This window comes from Podarcis raffonei, chromosome 1 (genome assembly GCF_027172205.1).
Source record: "Podarcis raffonei isolate rPodRaf1 chromosome 1, rPodRaf1.pri, whole genome shotgun sequence".
Taxonomy (NCBI): Eukaryota; Metazoa; Chordata; class Lepidosauria; order Squamata; family Lacertidae; genus Podarcis; species Podarcis raffonei.
The window spans coordinates 90,485,937-90,509,855 of NC_070602.1; the positions used below are offsets into that span (position 1 = coordinate 90,485,937).

The window sequence follows — 23,919 nt, forward strand, 5'->3', positions numbered from 1 at the left end:
AAAATGCTTGCTGAACATGGTAACAACACAGTCAGATTTCAGAAACTATATTCTGCTGACTGTCTCTGTGCACAGATTTGCAATAAATCTCTTTTCTCTGACCAAGAAGTCTCTGGAATTGTTTTTCCCCTCTGGCCACGGGGTTGGCGGACCGCTGGACCTCCGGGTACTGCTAATCTAAGGCTTCATAATGATCCAAGCTAGTAACTTTAAATTGTTCTGCAAGCTCATTTATGAAACTAATTATTTGGCCTATGCTTTAACGAGTATTTTACTACTGTATTTCTTGTAAGAGAGAGATCCTTACTGGACAATTTAGCGCCGTAAGAACACAACCATAAATTGTAAATGCTAGGTTACTTCGTTCACGTGCAGCACAGTGAAAAAGCACAAGCGTAGCTGGTGCACAAACACAAACTAGCACAGCTTCAGCTTTTCTTCTCCTCCCCACTCCCAGCTCTGCTCTGATGGCTGAAGAAACTGAATTTCATATGACTGAGCATATGACCACCTTGTAATAAAGCAAGATGAAGTGGTTTCAATGAATAGACCTACCCGAACGAATCATGATTTGCCATAGACTAACTCTGAAACTGGGTCATTTCATTCCTAACTTATTTGGAGCTTTGCTTACCTTATGCTGTCTTGTCTGTGAGTCTTGGAAGACCTGCTCCCTGCCTTGCAGAGCTTTTTCCATCTGGCCTGGAAGGGCGGGGCCCTGATTGACTCCAGCTGCAAAAGCTGAGGCCCTTGACTAGGCTCTTGTGTGTGTGTGTTGCAGGCTTCTGTTGCTGTTAATATTGTCCTAATTGTTCCAATTTTTTCAAATTGTTTTTAACTACTTTTTAACTTGTTTTTTTAAGGGTTTTGATGGTTTTTTTAATTAAGGGATGTAATATGTGCCTGGGAATGCTATACTTTTGTGGTGCAAATAAGGACCAACTCCCAGAACTCTGAACAAACCACAATTCCCAGGATTCTTTGGTGAAAACCATGACTCTTAAAGTGGTATGATACCGCTTTAAACAAATAGTGCAGATGTGGCCTAATTAATTTCAGGAGCACAAGTGGTAGTAGCTCCCACCTTACACAGAAAGCAAAACAAGCCTGTTTGCCCGGAAGCTGGCAAAATGAACCTGGGCAATGTTGCAGTGGGTTCTTGCCTTTTTATAGTGGTTTACAGCACAAACAGGCCTTCATAGCCACGCTGTCCAAAAATAGCCCTCTTCGAGCCTGAGCTTGTAAAACTAATAAACAAAGTATGTCAGGCACCCACCAGGTCAAGACACAGGGTCAGTTACATTTTAAAGGAAGACAGACAGACAGTTTGCATTTGGAGAGCGACAAGAACAAAATGTACAGATTAAATAAGCTACTAAGCAAAAAATGTACCTTAGGCAATTGGTGTTCTATCCTGCTCCAGTACCCTTCAGGTGAACAATGAATGCCTTGCTTGCCAGGAAAGGAAAAAAAATCTGATGTACTGTAATTTCCCTCTTAGGAACAAGAGAGAGAGAGAGAGAGAGAGAGAGAGAGAGAGAGAGAGAGAGAGATGGTAACTTAGAAAATGTTAAAGGCAGTGCTATTTTTCTAGAAAAATAGGTGCCGAAACTCACCATGAACACCTCCCTCTTTCTCAATGGCCTGAGAGGTGCCGGAACTGAGTTTCAGTGAGTTCCCCCTAAAAAAAGCCCTGGCTAAAGGGAACTCTTTCGTGCTCCTTCCAAATAACGAAATATCACTGAAGTTGTCTGGAAACTTCTGAGGTAATTTAAGAAACAAAATTAAATAGGCATTTCAGTATTTTACAACTAAAACAGTATGGAGTTGTAGAAGCGTACTGAAACTTCACCTCAGAAAGGTGGTGAGAAATCAGAGATTTCCCCCTGTCCCTAATTTTCAAAATAAGACTGAGGTGCATTCATAATTGTATCAACAAATAAAATATGCATGTTATTTAATTCAGCTAATATTATTTTCGTGTTAAAATAAACCTTCCCTCAACCCCATTCTTTTGTGAGTATAGAGGTTACCTCAGAATAATTACATGAGAATGCTAATGTTTGTTTATTTGTTTGTTTGTTTTACTAAATTTGTACACTGCCCTTCATCCAAAAATCACAGGGCTGTTCAAAACATAAAAATAGAAATGAGAACACAAAATACACAAACCAAGCAATAAGCCCCTTCCCACAAGCACATGTAAAAGGCCATAGATTTTTTAATCAGCCCAAGGCCTGGTTGAAAAAGACCATTTCCACCTGGTGCCTTAAGATATGTAATAAAAGCAAGCCTCTCTAGGGAGAGCACTCCACAAATTGGGAGTCACTGCAAAAAAGGCCCATTTTGGTGTTGCCACCCTCAGGACCTCTCATGGAGGAGACACATGAAGAAGGGCCTCAAATGATTATCACAAGGTCTAGGTCGGTTTACATGAGGAGAGGTGGTTCTTGAGGTATTGTGGTCCTGAGCTGTTTTAAGGCTTTTTTGGTCAAAACTAGCACTTTGAATTGGGCCTGGAAACCAATTTGCAGCCAGTGCAGTCAGGCCAGGATTGGTGTTATATGTTCAAACAGTCTTGCCTCAGTGAACAACCTGACTGCTAAATTTTGCACCACCTGAAGTTTCCAAACCATCTTCAGAAGCAACCTCACATATGACACATTGCACTCATCTAACCTAGAGATTACTAGAGCATAGACGACAGAAGTTAGGCTGTCCCTGTCCTGATAGGGGCGTAGGTAGGCCATCAGCCAAAGCTAAAAGGAGGCACTCTGCATCACTAAAGGCCACCAGAGTGTCAAGCAACAGCAATAAATCCCAAAGTACTCCCAAGCTATGCACCCACTTTTTCAGAATGGCAGGGGAAGATTTAGGGGAGCGTGACAGGTGGTCGCATTGAGCACCTCAGGGGTGCCACACAGGATTCCACAACTATTATTTAAAATGGAGGGCGAGAGGCAGGGGCGCTGGATTTTGGTGTCACTAAAATTTGAGACCCCAAGTTCCAGGAGGAACTGAGAGGAAGTGTAACCCCATCAAGAGCAGGTAACCTCCCATCCATTGATGGGGCTGTTTCAGCAGTTGGACAATCAAAAGATCCCTGTTTGTTAACACAATAGAGCCTCAGAGCTTCCATTTAGTTATAATGGCCAATAGTTGTATCTATTGTTACAGTCACAGACATATTCTCACTGAATTTCTCTAATCCCCTTTTCTCTTAAAAGGAACTGAGAAAAGTTAGCATACCTTGATGGTGTTGTGTCAGTTATCATTGCAATGTCAACCTGTTGAAAGGCATGTGTCCTTGTTGACACTAGCCTATGATCAGATATGTTGTAATGAAAGAGAAGACTGATTGATGACTATACATTTTTTCTGCAAAAATGGTCACAATGAACATGAAGCATTTTGCATGTGTACAAATAAGCACCACATGTATTTTGCTGTGCTAAAATGTCTATTCAACATGCACAAAACTTCCTCCTGCTCAAAATGAGTGGTTCCCAAACTCCACCCACTCCCATGTAACACTTGAAAATTGCTGAGGGTCTTGGCAGACCATGTCATGATTTTTATGCCTGTTGTAGCAATTGCATTGTGCTGTGCTGGATGCTGGATGGTTGTTAATTGTATTCTATGGAATTCAAATTGTAATACAATAAATGCAATAAAAGTAGCAATAAAAATACAATTTAAAATCAATATGCCTATTTAATGTGACAAATCCAAAGACACGCCTGAATGAAGTTTGTGGACCACAGTTGGGGAACCATTCATTCTGACATTATTATTCCATCATGTATACAGTCATACCTCATGTTACGTTTTTTCAGGTTGCGTCCCGCGGCGACCCAGAAGTACCAGAAAGGGTTACTTTCGGGTTTCGCCAATCGCACTTCACACACGCGCACAAGCGCCAGAACGCACCGCACACCTGCACAGATGAATGCCTTGGGATAATTTACAATTCCCATTTTCTTTCTCTGGTCTAGTAATTCCATTTGGACACGATGATGTGGACCCAAATTTGTAAGTTTCTTTGCATTTTCTCAGTGATACAAGTTAAAAATATACTTTAGGCTACATTTCTAAAAAGACTTCCTTGAGCATTAGCCCCACTGAAGGCAGAAAGCATACAGAGGACTGCACTGTTAATCACCCAGAGTTGTAAAATCCTGAGGAATAAAGCCTGCTTGTAACTGAAATATCTGTAATTCAGAATATTCTCATTTCCACTTCTCTGCATGCCAATGCTCTGAAGACCCTCAACCAGCTCTCAGGTAGGAATTTAGCAGGCAAAGCTTTTCCCACTTTTTATCACAATGTCAGGAAAAAGGTTTAATTGCTATACTGATGCATGGCAGGCTGCTACTAAAAGCACAGCCTCAAGCCAGCAAAAAAGTTGGCAACCTTAACAGCTCCTCACATTCTGAAGCGTTTAGGAGGAGATGGGGTGTCCTGTGCCAAGACATCACAAATACAATCTGTATTCGATGGAGCGAAAGGTATTTTCTGTATACCTTGCCCAACCATTCTACCCAGCAATTGGTTAGGGGCAGGGTTTATATTATCCAGACATTCCAAAGTATGAAATTACCCTGAGAGAGACACCTAGCTATATTTGCCCTCAGGCCTACTGGTTTTCCAGACTGCTGCAGTTGCTTAATCCACATTGGGAGCCTGTGTCATTCTGACCTGAATTTGACTCCTGTGAGGAGGTGAGAAGAGCCATGTAAAATCTGCATTGTTGGGGAGGGGGGCATAAACCCACCAGCCTCAGGAGGGCATTCCCCCCCCCCCAGTCTACTTCTGTCACTACATTTTCTGAGATTCTGCCATATGTACCTCATTGGTAAATTACTCCCAGTATACCTGAAGGAGCGTCTCCACCCCCTCCATTCAGCCCAGACACTGAGATCCAGTGCTGAGGGCCTTCTGCTGGTTCCCTCACAGCGAGAAGCGTGGTTACAGGGAACCAGGCAGAGGGCCTTCATGGTAGTGGCACCCGCCCTGTGGAACACTCTCCCATCAGTTGTCAAGGAAATAAACAACTATCTGACTTTTAGAAGACAGCTGAAGGCAACCCTGTTTAGGGAAGTTTTTAATGCGTGATGTTTTATTGTGTTTTTAATATTCTGTTGGAAGCTGCCCAGAGGGGCTGGGGAAACCCAGCCAGATGAGTGGGGTATAAATAATAAATTGATGATGATGATGTTGTACCTGAACTTAGTGAGGTTGCTTTTTGTGATCTACAGGGTCCCATCACCTTTTGCTGTTGGTTTAAGTTCTCTCTCTCTACCTCTCTCTCTCTCTCTACCTCTCTCTCTCTCTCTCTCTCTCTCTCTCTCTCTCTCTCACACACACACACACACACACACACACACACACATATCTTTGCAAAGTAGTCCTAGATTAGAAAGTAAACCTTGGCAGAGTGTTTGCATCAAGTCCAAGTCCAGCATCATTGATCCTACCTAGAAATAACTGGTGAGGAGAGTTGGCACTGCACATCCAGCATCCCAGTGTGCACCTAGTCATCCCAGAGGAGGAACAGCAAGGGGGCAGGGAGGTTGGTGCTGTGTGGGCACATTGGCAAGAGTGCCAGATTGGCTCTGTCAGTGTGCCTACACAGCACTAAATTCCACAGACCATTGCTTTTATTTTTGTAAACAATTTAAGAGATTTATTTATTTACAATCAAGTGTTATATTGTTTTTGTTAAATTAAATTTAAAAAAAACAGTGGCAGTGACTCTGCTGTGGAGAGGCCTGTTTCAGGGCACTGTTACTCCTCACCAGTTGGTCCTGGCTGGGGTGGAGGATGGGGTGTGTGGTAGGTGCGGGCTTCCCCTGGTGTCAACACTGAGGGGGGTGACAAAATGCTGGGCAGCACTCACTGCTGGGCCTGCAGTGCACCCGAGCCATGCATCTCTCCTTGAGCGCACGCAGACTCCGCGCTGCCCAGTCTGCCCGCTGTCTCCCCCCCCCAGCTGTAGGACGGCTGAGTGGGAGGAGGAAGGCAGACTCTGGAGGTGGCACGCCCTGCCCCAGGCGCCAGAGCAGTTTCCCCCGCTGCTGGGTCCTGGCCCTACTTAGCCCTGACTTGGGGCCAGACACTGCCCTCCCTAAATGGTGCCCCAGTAGAAGCATGCAACAGGGAGCCAAGGTTCAGCCCAGCTCCTTGAAAAATGTAAACAGAATTAAAGGTCTCAAAGCTGTCTTATACACTGTGGGAGTAGAAAAGGGTGCATGTTAACTATTTAAGATGTGTTTGCTTTCACAGTCACATCCGAAGCAGCATGACAACTCTCTCTACCAATAACTAAGACTTTGTTTGCATGGTGCCTGACAGAGACATTTCCATCCCAATTACCAATTGTTTAATTTTCTTTATAAGAAATATATTCAGCAAACCTTGGTAGGTTACAGCTGCCACATATTTCTATGAAGCAAGAAACACTTTGAGGTTGTTTCTTTTTTTACAAGCAAGTGGTGTATAAATTGTATGAACTAAATAAAATAAATGCTCATTCCATATTTGTAAGAAAACAATCTTTTAGTGTGGCAGCACCCATCCTTTGGGGGGGGGGAACCCACCATTATTGATGTTATAAAAAATTTAAGGTCTTATATATATAATAGATGTTCATAAATGTACCAAGCAAACACATACAAATATGTAAACCACATGTCTGAAACCCACAGAAAAGTCCTGAAACCATTTTCTCTGTCCCAAAATGACCTCAAATATTTCTCTGCAAGGTCAAAGGAAATGGGAAATCTCTTTCACAAATCCATTGTCTCTTTCACAAATCCTGTCTTAAGGGCACATTTAAGATATGAATAGGGTGTGAGCCTGTGACCTGGAATCAGGAATTGAGTAGTTATAACAAGAGGGGCCAGGATGCCCAGGTAATCCAATCAGGTAACCTGGCAGACAGGAAGAAACAACACACCCAGATTCCCAACCCTTCTCTGATGTATTAAGGGGGTGGTCTTGGGTCACACCCCTTCTGTGATGTATGCATGATGTTTCTGGGGGTTGTCTTGGACTCCAGGGCAGGCAATTTAAAATGTCTATGTAAGGGCTTGTGCGCTTGGCTCGGGGTCCCTCCCCCCCTCCTGTGTGTGTGTGTGAGAGGAGCACCCTGTTGCAACAGCTTTAATAAAGATCAGGCTTACTAGCTGCTTTGCTTCTCAATATTCTCTGGTTGGTCTCTGTTATTTTCTCCTACCAATAGAGAACCTACAAAAGGACTCAATACAGGCTCTTGGGTACCCCATAAGGGAAAAGGAGCAGTTTTTTACTCATAACATTGACATCTGTCAGGTGCCTTCACTGCATTTTTTTTAGTACCTACTCAAAACCTTTTGTTTAGGCAAGACTTACCCAGATAATGTAGAATGTCGACATATGTTTTTATCTCTTTTTAGCTTATCACTGATTTTATTTTTATTTTTTTAATGTTCTAAATAGCTGTTTTTATTGGCAACTATTGTTTTATTCTTTTTGTAAAACTGATTTAAGGTTGTTGTTGTTTTTTTACAATCAAGTGGCATAAATTTTTAATGAAATAAATTATACACACACATGGACAAGATTAATAGAAAAGATTAATAGTGGTGGACAACTGTCTTTGCCATTAATGATCTTTTCGTTTAGGAATTCCTTGTAAGCTTCTGAGGATAACAAAAGTTTGCAAATCATTTAAGTAAACAAAAGAATGTGGTGCCACAGTATGATAAATTCTTAGGTTGTTACTTACGTTAATTGTGGTGTAAATATTGCGTGCACCTTTCCTTTGTGAAAGAGTATTCATGACTCACATCATGTTGTTGAAACAGTTAGTCTTTCTCCCCCATACTGACCTCAAACAAAACCCATTTTGTGTTTTTGCAGCAAAATCCAGCTGTAGACTGCATTGATTGACTCGAACGTATGACATGTTTACTGCACCCAGAGGTTTTTCAACTTGATACAGATATATTGTTCTCCAAACAAAAATTAAATGAAAGGGACAAATTGTACAAAAATCGAACAACCCTGAACTAGTGCTCAGAAGTAAACTCCACTGAGCTCAATGGGACTTCCTCCCAGGTTGCTGCATATAGGAGATTGATGTAATCCTATACTTCTACTGATAAGTAAATCCTGTTGAGTTTAATGGGGCTTCCAACCCACATAGGCGGTCTGCAGGATTGCAACCTATGTTAATAAATGGACATGTGGCATGTTAATTACAAGTACATCTCTCAGACACATTGTGAAAGTAGAGTAAGCTGGGGATACCCCAGAGGAAGAATAAATATGTAGTTAGCCTTGTTTGTAAGGTACATTGGTATGTACTGCTGTGCTGTTCATCAATTACTGTTGGCTGTGTTACTGACCCTTAATGAAAAGCTGTATTATTACAAGGCGAAAAATCAAGTTTAAAACATAGCTTCCTTGCTGTGTAGATTTAAAGCAGATTAGTGGAAAGGTTTGGCCAAGTTGTTCTAACCTCAATATTTCTTTCCTCATTTTATGAAGGATTCTTTATAGTAAGAAAAAAAATCGGTTCAACTTTAATCCAATTATAGCCATTGGCTTCTGGTGGCATTCTAATGTATCTCCCCCCCCCCCTTAAATCCGCTGTCAGAGTTTGGCAAGGGCATTTGTTTGCTTCCATGGCATCTTGAACCATTTCTAAACCTCATGGAGCCAAAGAAAGCTGTCAAATGCCCCAACAAAATTGAGTTTTACTGCCTGACACTTCTCAGTACTTAATGCTCAGTGAAATCATGGACACTGTATTCTAATAAGTATTTGGAACAAATTAGTTAGCAGCATTGTGAATTTGGGGGGCGGGGAGGGACTTTGATGGCTGCTGTGGATTCTTACTCTTCTTACTATTCCCTGGGTTGTTTTTCAAGTGTTCTTCTTCATATTGCTACAGCTGCTGGCCAACCGTTCCTTGTAACTCTACTCAGGGGGTGCTCCTGCCACTGGGAATGAGGTGTTCATCCAACACAGTGATAAAGAGATGGGTCTTCTGTTGGTTGGAACTCTGTTTTCCAGTGAGATGCTTATAAAAGCCAACACTTCTCCAGGTGTGTGGGTGGGTGTATACAGAAGAGAGAGATCAAGGGAGGGGAAAATGGGCAGTTTGGAAGGCAGAGACTGTACACTATCAAAAGTTGAAGCACTTTGGGAGGTCATGTTGCCTCCAGAAATTTTCATGACTTGGGGGAGTGAACCTTGGGTTACATACGCTTCAGGTTACATTCTCTTCAGGTTACAGACTCCGCTAACCCAGAAATAGTGCTTCAGGTTAAGAACTTTGCTTCAGGATGAGAACAGAAATAGTGCTCCAGTGGCGCGGCGGCACGGGAGGTCCCATTAGCTAAAGTGGTGCTTCAGGTTAAGAATAGTTTCAGGTTGAGAACGGACCTCTGGAACGAATTAAGTACTTAACCTGAGGTACCACTGTATAAGAGTATTTCGTAAGCAACCTTTTAAAGCATGGGTCAGCAAACTAAGGCCCACAGGCTGGATCAGGCCCAATTGCCTTCTCGATCTGACGCGGGAATCACCGCGTGGATCACCAGCGCGTGCGTTCTTTCCCTCTCCTCCCTCTCACTCACACGGCGGCACATCCTCCCTCCCTCCTCCTGGCTTCTCCCCACCCTGCCAAGAAGAGGAAGGAGGCTGGGCTTTGTTTGTGCCAGAGCTGCCGCCATTTTAAGCAGCCCCTCTCTGGAGCCCTTTCACATGCCGCTCATTGTCCTGCCGCTTGCAAGACACAGATAAGCAGCCACCGGGGCTCGTGGTGCTCTTGCATCATTCCCCCCCAAAAAAAATATAGTCCAGCCCCCCAAAATGTCTGAGGGACAGCAGACCGGTCCCCTGCTGCAAAAGTTTGCTGACCCCTGTTTTAAAGTGTACTGTGAGCCACTACAGAAGTAGAAACATCAAAAACAAGTAACAGCTGTGCAGCCCAAACCTGCCTAAATTGAAGCCATTTCTTTTGACTGCATGGGACTAGGGCTACTTGGTGGTGGTGGAGGGGAGAACATTATATGCAACAAAACATGTCTCTCCTGCATCGGTCTCTACAGCCACAGCAGGCACTGTAACCTTCCAACAGCTTGACTTCACTCCCAAATGCTTACTCCTCCATTGTCTCCTGAGACAAGACACCTGCCAACCAGCTGCCTTGTCTTCAGCAGTTAAACCTCATGTGTGCCTTCACCCCAGTCACAAAAAAAATTATCTCTATTTTCAGGGCTGAAATTAGTCTCTAGAGAAGGACCCAAGGCCAAGCAAACCATTCCTTATTATGGCTACAATAATAGGGAGTTTTCACAAGGACATAGAATAGATTGGAAATATGGATTATTAAGGACTTTGTATAAGCCAGGGTGGCAATAGGTTTGATTTAGAGGTCCTGGCAGTTTTCAGGCTAAAAACTTTCCATAACTGGTACCAGATTCTGAGGAATATGCCAGTCACCATTAACATTTTTTAATGACCTGCTACAGCTCCATGGGATCTTTCCATTTCCTGTTCAGATGTCCCCATTTCCAGAGTGTTGATGAAAGCCAGTAGGGCAAAGGGACCCATAATTTACTTTTTGTGACACCACAGCAACTTAACGAGGCTATACAGAGGTTGTGCATGGAGGTTGTGATCTGGCTAAACTTGTGAATTTGCTCTCTTCCGTCTTACCTGCCCCCTATCATAATTCTAGCACCAATGCATCTCCATCCAAAGGAAACCTGAGCTCAGAGGTTTAGCTTTTAACCAGCCTACTTGTAACATCTTTTAAACTCTCTTCTCCTGAAAGTGGCCCATTTCTGACAAATCCTTTGCATAGCTCTTGGCTGCGAGGACGATATATGGGTAGAAAACCTTGAAATGAATGGGATGTATTGCTAGAGCTACATTAGATACCAGCTGATATTTACATACCACCTATTCTGCCAACACACCCAAGGGGGTCTACAATTTCAAACTACTAAAACAAATAATAGTATATGAAATATAAATGTGGTCCTGGAGATGCATGTATGTGTTTAGTGGAGTGTCCAACTGGAGCAGGCCCTGATGTTGATGTTGGTTCTGAAGTCGCAAGAGTAAACCCAAACAGGAAGTACTTAAATGTTATACGGTGAAAACACACGATCCATCTACGTAAAAAGTGCAAGGTATTTCTTACAAAGTTTATTTGCATTTTTACTGGAGCACAGAGTCTAAATACAGATGTGTCTTTTCTTCTGTACAACAGTAGAATGGCCAGTGCAAAATATGCAGGTTTCGTTTTTGTTTTTTAAATCTATATATAAAAACCAAGAGAGAATCTGGCAGTATACTCACAACTCTTTATCCTTGACCTCCCTTCCTCCCCCCTTCATTTAAATCACACCCATTTAAATGGTTGCTGCATTACAGGTGAAGAAAACTGAACTCCCATAACCCTTTGAAAGACAGAAATACCTACCCCCAATCAGACAAAAGAAATTTATTTTTTAAGAGAGAGATTTAAGAGCTTTCCCCCCTCCAGAAGATAACAAAGTCGAGTGCAAAACACACAAATATACATTTGACAAGGGGGGTGGGGAGGTACTAATTTAAAGCTTTTCCTGAGACAAGCCTATTAAAAAGTATTAAAGTTAGTCAACTTCCTTGTGCATGCTGAAAACTCCAGTCCCAAAATGAGGTTTACACACCTTATCCCAGACTACAGCGACAGTGAAATGGAATATTGGCAAACAATGTTTTCCTATGTGCGTGTAGAGGTAATCGGCACGTTAATGCTAACTCCACCTAATAAATGTCATCTTCCTTTGGAGGACTATAAAGAATTCTAGTTCAGTGTTTCAGAGGTACAAATAAGCCAGGGAAAATGTGTTGTTATTAACACAGACAGCTCAGCAACAGCTCAGCACTTGTTAACTTAAAATATATCAAGCTTTCTCCAGTCTATTTCTATGGTTATCTACCCATCTGCTATAAAAAGCTGTGATTATTATTATTATTAATTATTATTATGTTAAAGAAGTCAGGATTTCCTTTACCAAAAGTACAGTGTTTATACTTCTGTGAAACACAACAAATTACAAATGTGCTAAATGTAATTTTGAACCATGATTTACATTATTCTATGATAGCTGTGCCCATTAGAGCCATTCAGGGAGTGTAAAAATATATTTTTATGTTTCCCTTCACTCTACGAGTCAGATAAAGGCAAGTTCTCCTTTATCGAAGGAGCCCCATGCACTGTCGCACATGAGGAATGAGCCATGTGCACTCAACCCAACAGATACCTGTCAAACGTTAGAGGAGGCAGCCATATAAAGTCTTTCCAACCCATCTGGGCATTGGCCATCTGTTGGCCATTGAATGCACCATCCTACTTCAGTGACCAGCACTGCAGGCAGTGCCCTTAACCAAACAAGGGAGTTATATGTGCATTACTCTTCTGTATGCATGGTTCCTGATGCAGCAGGGAATCACTGCACAGAAGCCTGCTTCTGCACACCCACTGCACTCAATGGATCAGGGTGCAAGTGTCCAGCTCAATGATAGACTGACCGCATAACACTGTGCGTGTGTCCGTCCAGCTTAACATTCTTTACAATATTAGTAGAGGAAAGTGTTACTTATACACAAAGATTTTCATAAGATCGCTCACAGCACAATCTGCACACTCCTGTCTACTCAGCAGCTTAGGCCCATTGAGTTCAACGAGACTTTACTTCCAGAAAAGCGGGTACAGGATTGCAGCCTCAGTTGCCAAATTAGACGATAGGGGAACAACAACAAAAACACACATTTTAGAAAAGAGCATCACAAGAAGGCACTCATATCAGCAAAGTAATTAGACTTATTTTGCCACAGAAGTAGCTGTCTGCCTTTATGACAGTATGTCCTGTGACATTAATATCTGAAAATACATTAATACATTAGAATCACTTAGGGGGTAATTTGGGTAAGAGAAAACATTTATACCCAATTTCTGGATTGGAGCAGAACTGAGAAATCAACAGAGCAAACACCTCCTCAGTTAGACTATGGGACATTTCTTTCTGAATATTTTGCTTCCTATACTTCTTTATGATTACTGTATTGGTACGTCCATTTAACTTCTTAAGTATTATGAAAATTTGCAAGATTCCTTAGTTTTACTGACAACTTCAGAGCCATGTTAAAACAGCCCCCAAAATTATGGGACTCTTGCTTTTAAATATTTAAAGTTAGGACAATGAGTCTCTATTTATACCTATCTATATACAAGCTTCTATAATCCGTACTCAAAAGGAAGTAGTGGTAGCAGGATGAGGTGTAAAGAGAAAAAGGGAAAAAAACAGAATGAGGTGCAACTGTTTCTTAAAAACAAATAGAGAATATTCAAATCCATAGATGCAAGTGGAAACAGCACAGACCTTGAAGCTTAACATACAATTGTTGGTGAAGCAGGCATATGATATGCACATACATCTGCCAGGGAAGGGTAGACATGAGGAGAGGAATGCAAAGTTTCCATCTTTCCTCTTTCCCTTAGCGACAACATTGCCTTGAGAGCTTTTGAAGCAAGGAGCCCAAAACCAGAGTGTTCAGAAGAGGAGGAAGAAACGTTGCTCACAGCCATAAGCAAAGTCCAAGGCACGTGAGAGATCTTTGACCAAACCTATAACCTTCCATCATACAAGTGAATGGAACCAGTTTACTTTTATAGCAGAAAGGAGACCAGTTTGTGAACACATTACTGGATGAGGGTCAGTGCTTGCTCCATGCCCTGGAGGATAAGTATTTGCTAACCTGTCCCCTCATATATAACTTCTCTCCACACACACACACACACACACACAGAGAGAGAGAGAGAGAGAGAGAGAGAGCGCGCGCTAGTGTGCTTTCTTCCAAAGTTAAATCTCTCACGGAGTTCCATGGGGCAACTGCAAACTGGATGTGCAGCAAAACCTGCCCATTTCTCCAGTCAGCCCTTTTCATTTCTCCAGCAGATCTCAGTGGTAGCTGTTGAGTTTTACTGGGGGAAAATATCATAGCCACAAATGAGGGGCACAATTCAGCTGAGGGCAAAATTTGCCCTGGTTTGTCCTTTTTTCAATTTGAAGTCCTAAAACAAAGCCACCTAATTAAAATGAGCAAGTAAGAGTTATATAGAATAATTAAAGGGGGGTTGGAAATAGCGCTTCTGCTTGGTCTGTTGTCAGATGCAACAAAAAAAAAAAAGCATGCAGGAAAGTAACTACCCTCCTTAGGAATTTAGATGATGATTGCAAATTTGCTTTAAGAAAGAATCCATAGCTGTCTGGTTATCTATATTACCTAGGAAGAGAAGGAAAAGTAGTACAGTATATACATTTAGCTACATTTGTAACCAGGATGATCAGCCTTTATAATGCTAGTCCCTGGAGGTTTGAGAGAAGTGCTTTTCATATTAAGTTGTTTTTGTTTTAATAAGGCACATGGTTTTGAACAATGAACAAAAATGCATACAGGTAGTTCTAAAAAGGAAAGGCAATTCAAAACAATAATCAGATGAACTCCGAAGACCACGTCTAGTCCCCAACACTCTGAAATTTACACACTTTAATTTTTCTGCTAGGGCATTCAGTTAATAAGAACACTTTTATACAAATGAGTTTTCCATCTTTTCAGTCTGGGTTGCAGTGAGGCATCATAATGTTGTAAGTCCCAACATACATAGAAGAGGGTTATTTCAGAATGATATGGTAGCCATCATTACTTTCAGCTGCAGGAGAGAGAGAGAAAAGAGGGGAGAAACTTTTAATCAGTGCTTTAACTTCAAACTTTGAAATACACACACACATACACATACCTGACTGAAGATCCTACTAGTCTGCACTTTCTACAGATGCAAATTGTGTGACAAACCAAGAGGCTGTGGACATCCATTTCAAGAAATAATTTATGTACTGTAATCTTAGTACTACATTATGGGATGTGGATTGTTAGAAAATCCAAGTAGTTTTAGTCACATTACAAAAGAAAATAAGTTTGGTATAGTGTGGAAGGAAAGGTGACAGAACACTAGCTAAGAGAAATATATAAATATATGGGCAGAAGCAAAGGACACCCCAATGCATGGAAATGATAGTTTACATGAGGAGCTTCATATATGGAAAAGAATTAGCAAATGTTGAACAACTAAATAGATAGAGCCACTATGCTAACTTCCTGGCAGGTAGGTAGGTGTACCTTACCAGGAGGGGGAGTGAGAAAGACAAGGCAGCAGGGGGGTTGCTGTGGTATAAATGCACTGGCAGAACAGTGCATACTTCGCTTCTTTGCTTTTGGGAACTTTCACGTCTCAAGTTTGAGGCCCCTGAAGGAAAGGGTCACACCACCCCTTTTTCTGTTTTCATAGTATCTGACTATCCTGTTTGGCTGTTTATGCATTTGTCATTTTACGTCTGAGAATTTTTGGATCCCCTTAAGTGACTTCCAACACCCTTATTTTGGTGAAGGCAAATCCTACTATTGTGGCAGGAAATATGTGTATATACCATATTAGCGTGGGGCTAAAGAGGAAGCCAAAGCATCCAGCGCGATCCATCCCACTGGCTGCCTTGGCTTGTTCCATAGCTGTGCGCAACCCCTCCGGCAGGGAGAGGCTGCACAGGGCTATGTCTTCTTTAGCTGCATGCAGCCTCTCCCGGCAGGGAGAGATTGCACGGGGCTAAAGAGGAAGCCAAAGCAGCGAGCGGGATCCTCTCCGGCAGGGAGAGGTTGTGCGCAGCCTGTACGCTGCTCTTTGGGGCTGGGGGGGGAAAAGATTTTTTTTATTGATTTCCCCGTCTAAAATCTAGGTGCGCCCTATGGTCCGGTGCACCCTATGGTGCGAAAAATACAGTACCTTTTAACGTCGTGATGACAAAACAAGATTCATCTTGAAAGTTTTGTACCATCTGGATAAAAAAGACAAATGGAAGAAATCTGGAATTTATTGACACACACACATATTTTCTTCAGAAAGGAAATATACATTTCCTAATCAACAGGGTGCTATTAGTCTGAAAACAAAGGAACTGTCAGTGTACAGAGGCCAGTAGGGCTATTCAAAAAGGATGTGCAACCATGAGATGCTTCCTAGAGGAATTTTTGCAGCAGCACACATGCAAAAATGGTAGATAATCAAATGGTAGAGATGTGATGAGCTATAAAGCACACCACCCCAAAAAATGGAGGTCAAGATTCACCTAACCAACTCCATTAGTCATGCCCATTGATTTCAATGGGTCTTCTGTATGTGTGACTTAAGTTGTGCTAGGTGTTATCATAGGTGATAGTCATTGACTTCCGTCTTCATAGGCTCTGCTTTCTCCACACAACAGTGCTCTTACTCCCCAGTCACCTTCACACAGAAAAATATCCACCAAAATTAAGTCCAGTGCTGCACCCATACACCATATCTAATGATGCATGAAGAACATCCAATTGGTGACTGCTGTTTGCATCACTCTTGCTGCCCTGCCACCAGAACACAAAAATAAGGCAATTGTTGTTGTTAATCAGTAACTCAAGCATGTAATGAAGGGTCTCCTTGCACCCTAGCTGGTTGAGGCAATTCTTCTTCCCAGAGGCTGCCTTAAAACACTTCATGACTATTCAAACACTGAAGGTTTCAGATTCATCAGAGTGAAACGGTAGGGAGACTTTCAGAATAAAAATTGCAGGCTTCATCGACAGTTGCACTGGAAGCCTTGCTCTCTGCTTTAACTGTGTTCTCCAGGGGTCATATGCAACGAAGCTTCTTAAGTGATTCTAGAGCATGCAGCCCACAGCTTAATTAGAAAAGGCTGGGAATATTTGCCATGGAAAATATGCAGCATAGAACAGAATGAGACATTCGTGGGAATGGTTGGAAGCAAGTAAGTGGGATTCTTGCTCCCATTTGCATGACATCTTGTTGCTTGCAAGAAACTTGGATGAGGGCTCAAAAGGTTTTATTGTTTTTGCATAGTATTTCAGCTTTAACATTTTGTTATCCAAGATTCCATGTGCCCTTCTCCCCCACCCCACTAAGTCAAAGTTAAGCAATGCTGCAGATTTTTTGAATGAGATTATAGCAAGTTTAATAAGCCAGCTTCATAGCAGAGATTCTTTAAAAATGAAACTAAATTTGGCAGAAGTCCTTCACCTGGCCATGCATAAGGGGGTTAGCACACAAACCAGATACTCTGCTCAAGCTTGTTGAAGCTCACCCACTTTTGAACACAACCATTAAACTAACTCACTGACAAAGCAATGTCAATGTGAAAGGGGAAATATTGGGTTCTCTGTAATTCTTTCTACTTTCTAGGGGTGAAAGTGATTGCATGTTTCAGTACCATCATTTTATCGGGAATGTGGTTGTACTGCATGCTTAAAATGTAATTTTTTATGTTCCCCAGATACTTCTATATTTCGAATTGCCTTTCAGTATTTGTGGTTTTTAGGCAAGGGAACAAACCTGAAGATGGAGACTAGCAGAAGCAAAAGGTTATAGAATCTGTAAAGGCAGAAGGAACTGTTCATGGTGCTGAAATCTTACCTATTGGCAACTTGAAATTGTGCCTATTCACTTGAGACAAGCACAACCTCTAAGAGTCAATTTCAAACATTGAGGCCAAGGCTGTGCACTATATGAGCTGAAATGAAGTGGAAGAGAGTCCAGGGAAAAGCAATGAATATGCCTTTCCCATCATTTCCTTACCAGCTTTGTCAACAATGCTTGATGACTACTTCCCTTCATATTCATCCTTACCATAAAGTATTGTATAAACAGAAGAGCAAAATGAGCTTTATAATCAGGTTCTTCATATTGTGATCTTCACTGCTAACGCTGCATATGACATGTTCTAGCATTTTAGAACTCAGAGCCTCTAGAGCAAAACACACAACCCACAGCATTATGAAGGTCAGTCACACTAAGGTCAGAGAACAGGTCTTAAACACATCAATAGCTAGAACCAGATGGGATGCATTCCAGTTAAAACTCTTACCTCATTGCTCACCAATACATGGATCCCTGTAGGTCCTTGCCGATAGATTCGGTTTATCTGCTGTGGGGAAATACTGTACAAGTTTGCAATCTTCTCCATCAATTCCACTGTTGTCAGCTCTTCTAAGAAGATAGCATGGTATACTGCAACAGTATTGGAGAAAGAGAAATATTTAGACATGCACCAATGGATTTGCATATATTTAAGGGAAAATATTTAACTTTTGCAAAACAGCCCTCATTTGCTTTTGTCTAGCACACACTAGAATATTAAGACTTAAGAGAAGAAAAGCATTTAGAAGCAACCTTTTAAGTTCACAATGATGACAGAAAGAAGTCGCCACCCAGTCATTACTTTTGCACATCTGTGCATTTTTAATTTTGCAGTTCAGATATGAAAAATTCAAAACATGCATGTGATTAAAGATGTGCACTTATGAAAGAGGGAGTAGGTGTCTTTTTCATCACCAAAATAAGCACATGGGGGAGCTAAACTTTTCCCCACCTCACTTTCCCATGTTTGGGTGCCTTTGCCTCCAGCCAGCTTGGGGAAAACTACGAAGTAAGGCACAGAAAACTGTTTCCCTTTCCAGTATGCTCACTGATTTTAATACCACTACAATTTTTCTATTTTTCTTTTTAGCAAACATGTGCTCAGCTAGATTAGCCCCAGGAATGTAACCAAAAGCCTAAGTGTTGCTTTTAGAAATGATAATCATTAAAACATTCAGAACATGCGTAGCAGTCTCCTATCCTTGCCAGGCAGGTTTAGTGTTTTGGGGAGGGGGCTGGTTTAAACTAACATCCTGACCCAACAAATCATTCATTTTCAACTGGTGGGTCAGGCTCCACAAACAGAACATATTCTAACCTCAAGGTGAGTGCCATTAATAGTAGTGACACCACTACCGTCCAGTGTTGTGGGGTGGAAAAATTACCACTTCATAAGTTCATGAATGCCAGTTGTGATATAATAATATTAGGCAAACTTGGCAGTTTCAAAGTTTTAATTAAGGTTTTTAAGGCGATTATCCTTAGCAAGAATGTCATTCTGCTTTTTCTTAAATTCAAACAATGTTGATTGTCTTGTAAAATTTTACAAGTACTCCAATAAAAAAAATCTATGTACTGTAACATTTAAAGCATATTAAAAGTGCGCTTTAAAATCCTCCCCTCTAAATACTTCAAGTAAAATATTTAAGGTGTATTGGGCCAAAAATATATAACATGGGATACCTTTTTTCAGCTTAGTTTCTTAAACAAATTTGCTAAATTAGACCACTCCCTGGGGCAGCAAGAAATTTCCTGATGCAAATTACCCTGATTTGCATAGGAAAATTTTCTGCTTCAATATTTGCTGGAAACTACTCATAACGGCCACCATCACTGTTTCCCCCTTTGGAAGACAATCACAGATTATAAAAAGAGAGAGAGTGTGTTTTCACAGAGAGGCAAGCAGCGTGACTTTTAACCATTCTGTAGCTGACAGGATTTCAGTGGGTAGAATCCTGCATTGTAAGATGCATCTGCCAAAATTTACTCCTGGTTTTTTTAATATATAATCTGGTGACTCTAAGAAGAGAAGACAGCCACTCTCTCACACTCTAAAATTAGCTTGAGGGGATGTCAGGCTAACCCCCAGAACAGTGCACAGGGCAAGGGGGGAGGTTATTCCATCTGGAAAGACAAAATGTTTGCACTGGTGGAATGATCAGGAGAGTGTGGTGTTGAATTCCTCCCATTAAATGCAACCCTGTGTCTGTTCATACCTATGTATTAGTGAGTGTGTTGGCTGAACAGGATCAGTCCCTAAGCTATTAGTGGTGTGTGGTGTGGGGAGAGGTTATATGACTTTGGGTTCATTCTGGAAAAGAGGAACTTTTGAAATTGATCATACTAATAGCAATTAGATAGACCAGGGGTCAACAAACTTTTTCAGCAGGGGGCCGGTCCACTGTCCCTCAGACCTTGGGGGGGGGCTGGACTGTATTTTGAGGGGGGGAAATGAATGAATTCCTATGCCCCACAAATAACCCAGAGGTGCATTTTAAATAAAAGCACACATTCTACTCATGTAAAAACACGCTGATTCCTGAACTGTCCGTGGACCGGATTTAGAAGGCGCTTGGGCCAGATCCGGCCCCCGGGCCTTAGTTTGCCTACCCATGAGATAGATTTTATCGGGTAGCCAGAGTTTTTCAAAGGATGTAGAGTTTATTACAAAAGGCTGGCAAGCTTTGCCAAAACGAACAAGACACTTACTACACAGATTAGCATCTCCATTCTCTCGTTTTTGATGAAGGTGAGACCGGTTTTGCTCAGGTTCCTGACATACATAAATGGTCATCTTGGGCCTTACGTTCCTACAGGCAAAACAATATTCTTTTCAGTATTGGCACTGTAACAGGACACAACGCTTCCAACTGGGCACGGTGCTGCTCTGCACATGAAATTGGATAACTGTGTAGAGACCCAATTGTGATGCAAAGCCTAGAACAGGGGTGTGCAGAAGGTAGACTGGAATCTACTGGTAAATCAGCATGGATTTCTTTCTCCCAATTGCTCAACAATAGAACAGTCTGCTACCACCACCAAATGATATTGCTGGAATGAAAAAAGCTGGGAATATTCAAATGTATTCTTGGGGTGGAGGCGGCTATGGAATGATAGTGAACTCAGTTCATTTCTGGTATTCAGAACAAATTCCTGAGCTCAGAAATGTTAAGTGTATGTCTTCTGGATCAGATCCTGGGAGATCCTGAGGTTTAGTAAAATACCAAGTGGACCCCACAAGCCTGAAGCCTGCCTTCACCTGGGCTAGAGTGTCAAGACTGACTGGGAAGACTAGAGTTCAAATCTTTGTTCAGCCACAAAGCTTATTGAGTGACCCCTCACTCTCTCTCAGCTGATCAGTGTACCATCCCAAGATGCAGTCAATTTTTATTATTTACTATGTACGTTTCCAGGGACACATATGCTTTTAAGGATCTCCCCACTGCACACAAAACCCCCCACAAATTTGAAAATGCAGTAACTGGTGCTGTAACAGAAAATGTGACAAACCTTCCTTTAATGGCATTATAAAGTCGAATACCATCAGCTGGGCCACAAATCTGAATAAGGTCATCTTTGGACATCTTCAATAAGTCGGCACCTGAACATTTCAAGCAAAAGTCATTTTCCCCCAATAAGAAGCTTCTATAAGGAATCAAATTTCACAGGCTTGTTAAGACAGGTGCTGGAGGAATACAAGTTCTGATTAGAAAAAGCCAATACTGCAAGCAGTCACTTGACAAAGATATTTTTGTGCAAATTTATTGCATGTGTGGGGAGAGGAGAGATCCAGAAGGAAGTAGTCATGGCCACGGGCAAAATCATGTTACTTCTGGTCTCACACACAAAAACCTGCTTCCAGCAGCATGTGCAAATTGAGCTCATAGTATAACTAAACACAGAAGCAAGGAATCTTTCACATTGTATAACTGACATCTCCTGAACCAACTAAAATGGCTGTCGAAGTGCATGGTCCTCAGGCAAGGGTGCGGGTATGTGAAGGTCACTTCTCCACTTTTAAACCCCAAACTGAAGAAACCAAGGAAAGCCCACCAGAATTTGTGTTTTACAGAATGATGCTGTCCATGAAAAAATGGATGTACTATTTACTGCGGGGAGCAGGGGAAGGAGAGCGGCATCACCTCTCTCCTGCCCCAGATACAGAATGTTGCTTCTGAGTGTTGGGAATATGCAGAATTCCCACCAAAAGAGCATAATCTTGAGGAATGGTGCAGTGTGAAATCAGTGTGCATTTATTTCCCATTAGGACTATCCATACAGAAAGGCCAATGGTCTATATTACTTAAAGAACAGAGTTACCCCCTTGAAGGAACATTAGGAAGGATAAAAGGCACATGGGCCATATTAACACACATACCTGAGAAACTTGAAAAGAGTCTACAGAATGGACTAAACCTATTTCGCTGAAGCCACTGCTGAGCATCTTGAATAGAAGCAGAGGGAAGGAGATGCTACATTGCAAAAAGAATAAGAGGGTCTTGAAATGAACTGTTCACCAGTGTCCTAAAAAAAGAAAAGCACCACATTAACATGATCTCAAATACTTACGTCATTGCTGGGAGGCAGGAGCTCCGCCTGGTGAGTTGGAGAACTGTTGCTAAAAATTGTACAGAATTGGGAAAGAAAAAAGGATTTTTTAACGTCTCTCCTCAATAGTGCTGGTTGTTGTCCCTCCCCCGCCCCCACTTCTCTCCCTCTCTCCAGATGGATTACAGTGGTACCTCAGGTTACAAACACCTCGGGTTACAAACACTTTGGGTTGCAGACTTTGCTAACCTGGAAGTAGTACCTTGGGTTAAGAACTTTACCTCAGGATGAGAACAGAAATTGCATGGCTGCTGCACAGAGGCAGTGGGAGGCCCCATTAGCTAAAGTGGTACCTCAGGTTAAGAATGGTTTCAGGTTAAGAACGGACCTCCAGAACAAATTAAGTTCTTAACCCGAGGTACCACTGTATATGAATGAAACATGTTCCAAGTACAAGTTGCCTAATCAGGTGTTCAAAATAACAGACCATGCAGAGATCTCCTCTTTGTTGTTTCCACTAAGAGAAGTCAAAACGTGTTTCGGTTTTGCTTTGTTTTTTAAAAGGAGGCTATTATGTTCTACATGGAAAGACTGCCCCCCTTTAAAGAAAAAAAAAGTGATGCAACACAAATCCCTTGGATTCTACAGATTTGGAATGTAGCTGCTATAGAAAGGATATCCAATATGTTCAAGGAAATTAGGAGGGGAGGGGAGTTTTATTTTAAGACTTAAAAAATTCTTTATTCTTGGCTAATTTAGGATTAAGGAGACCAGAGAGGTGCAATGGTCAAACTAAGATCAGGGAGATGCAAGTTCAAACCGTCATCCAATTACTGAGTTCATTGGGAGTCCTTGAGCCAGTCACAATTTTTCAACCTAACCTACCTCCCAGGATTAACGAAAGGATAAAATGGGGAAGGAGAAGCAGAGAACCATGTATGCCACCCTGAACTTCTTGGAAAAATAACAGGATATAAATAAGTTTGTTTGTTTGTTTGTTTGTTTGTTTATTGATTGATTGAAACCCACCTCCCCTACAACTGCCAACAGTAGGTATAAGTTTAAAAAGGAATCTCTTCTATTCCATCCATAGGAGTGGGAGAGATGGGACACGACATTGCTCATTTCAAGATCTTTCCATTGTAGCTGGTTATTGCAAGAACTCTGTAATTAAAACTAAGGCCTGAGCTTGTTTTTTCTCTCCTCTTTCCCAATCCCCTTTTCCTTTTGTTTTGTGCCTCTTAGGTTGCAAACCTAAGGGCAAGAACTGTCTCATCATTGACATTTATTGACATGAGTCATGCTGGGAACCTGCTTTGGCTGAAGAGTGGCATGAAAATGCTTTAAATAATTTAAATATGCAAGTACCTTTCAAGCGAGTGGGAGCAGTAAAAGAGCACAGCAGTATGTCTTGCAATCTCGGCAAATAATATTTAAGTTTGGGTTGAATTGCAGGCTCCAACATAACACTAAATGCAAAGTTAAAACTTCCTTATCTTTTACACACGGGTGTGTTTTTCTTTTCTTTTTATGAAACTGGGGCTCCAATGTCAGCTGAAAAGATAAAATATTTATCACGTACCCATCTCCAAGGCTGAAACTGTTTGGAGAGCTGTTGTAACTTGGAGACGGAGCGTTGTTCACTTGATAAGGCACATCTGGCCACGGGGAACACTGTTTAAACAAAACCAAATTAGGAACATTAAGAGCATGCTTCAAAGGGGAATCAGAAACTGAAGTCCAATTCTCTTTCAAAACTACTTTTTATTGCACCTTCACTAGTGACAACTAATTGTACATCTTTATTA

The 23,919-nt window shown here is 41.6% G+C and overlaps 1 protein-coding gene across 1 annotated transcript in view; it reads right to left on the minus strand.

Annotated features, from left to right (window-relative positions):
- Positions 1-14,435: 14,435 nt before the first annotated feature.
- Positions 14,436-23,919, minus strand: part of TFCP2L1 (transcription factor CP2 like 1) — a 44,946-nt gene continuing 35,462 nt past the window's right edge. Inside the window, exons 8-15 of the mRNA XM_053403259.1 lie at positions 23,694-23,785; positions 22,133-22,181; positions 21,942-22,035; positions 21,074-21,164; positions 20,273-20,373; positions 18,012-18,154; positions 15,884-15,935; positions 14,436-14,758 (exon numbers count right to left, since the gene is read on the minus strand). Of these exons, the coding sequence (XP_053259234.1) occupies positions 14,721-14,758; positions 15,884-15,935; positions 18,012-18,154; positions 20,273-20,373; positions 21,074-21,164; positions 21,942-22,035; positions 22,133-22,181; positions 23,694-23,785 (660 nt within the window). The 3' untranslated portion in view covers positions 14,436-14,720. The remainder of the gene's footprint in view (positions 14,759-15,883; positions 15,936-18,011; positions 18,155-20,272; positions 20,374-21,073; positions 21,165-21,941; positions 22,036-22,132; positions 22,182-23,693; positions 23,786-23,919) is intronic.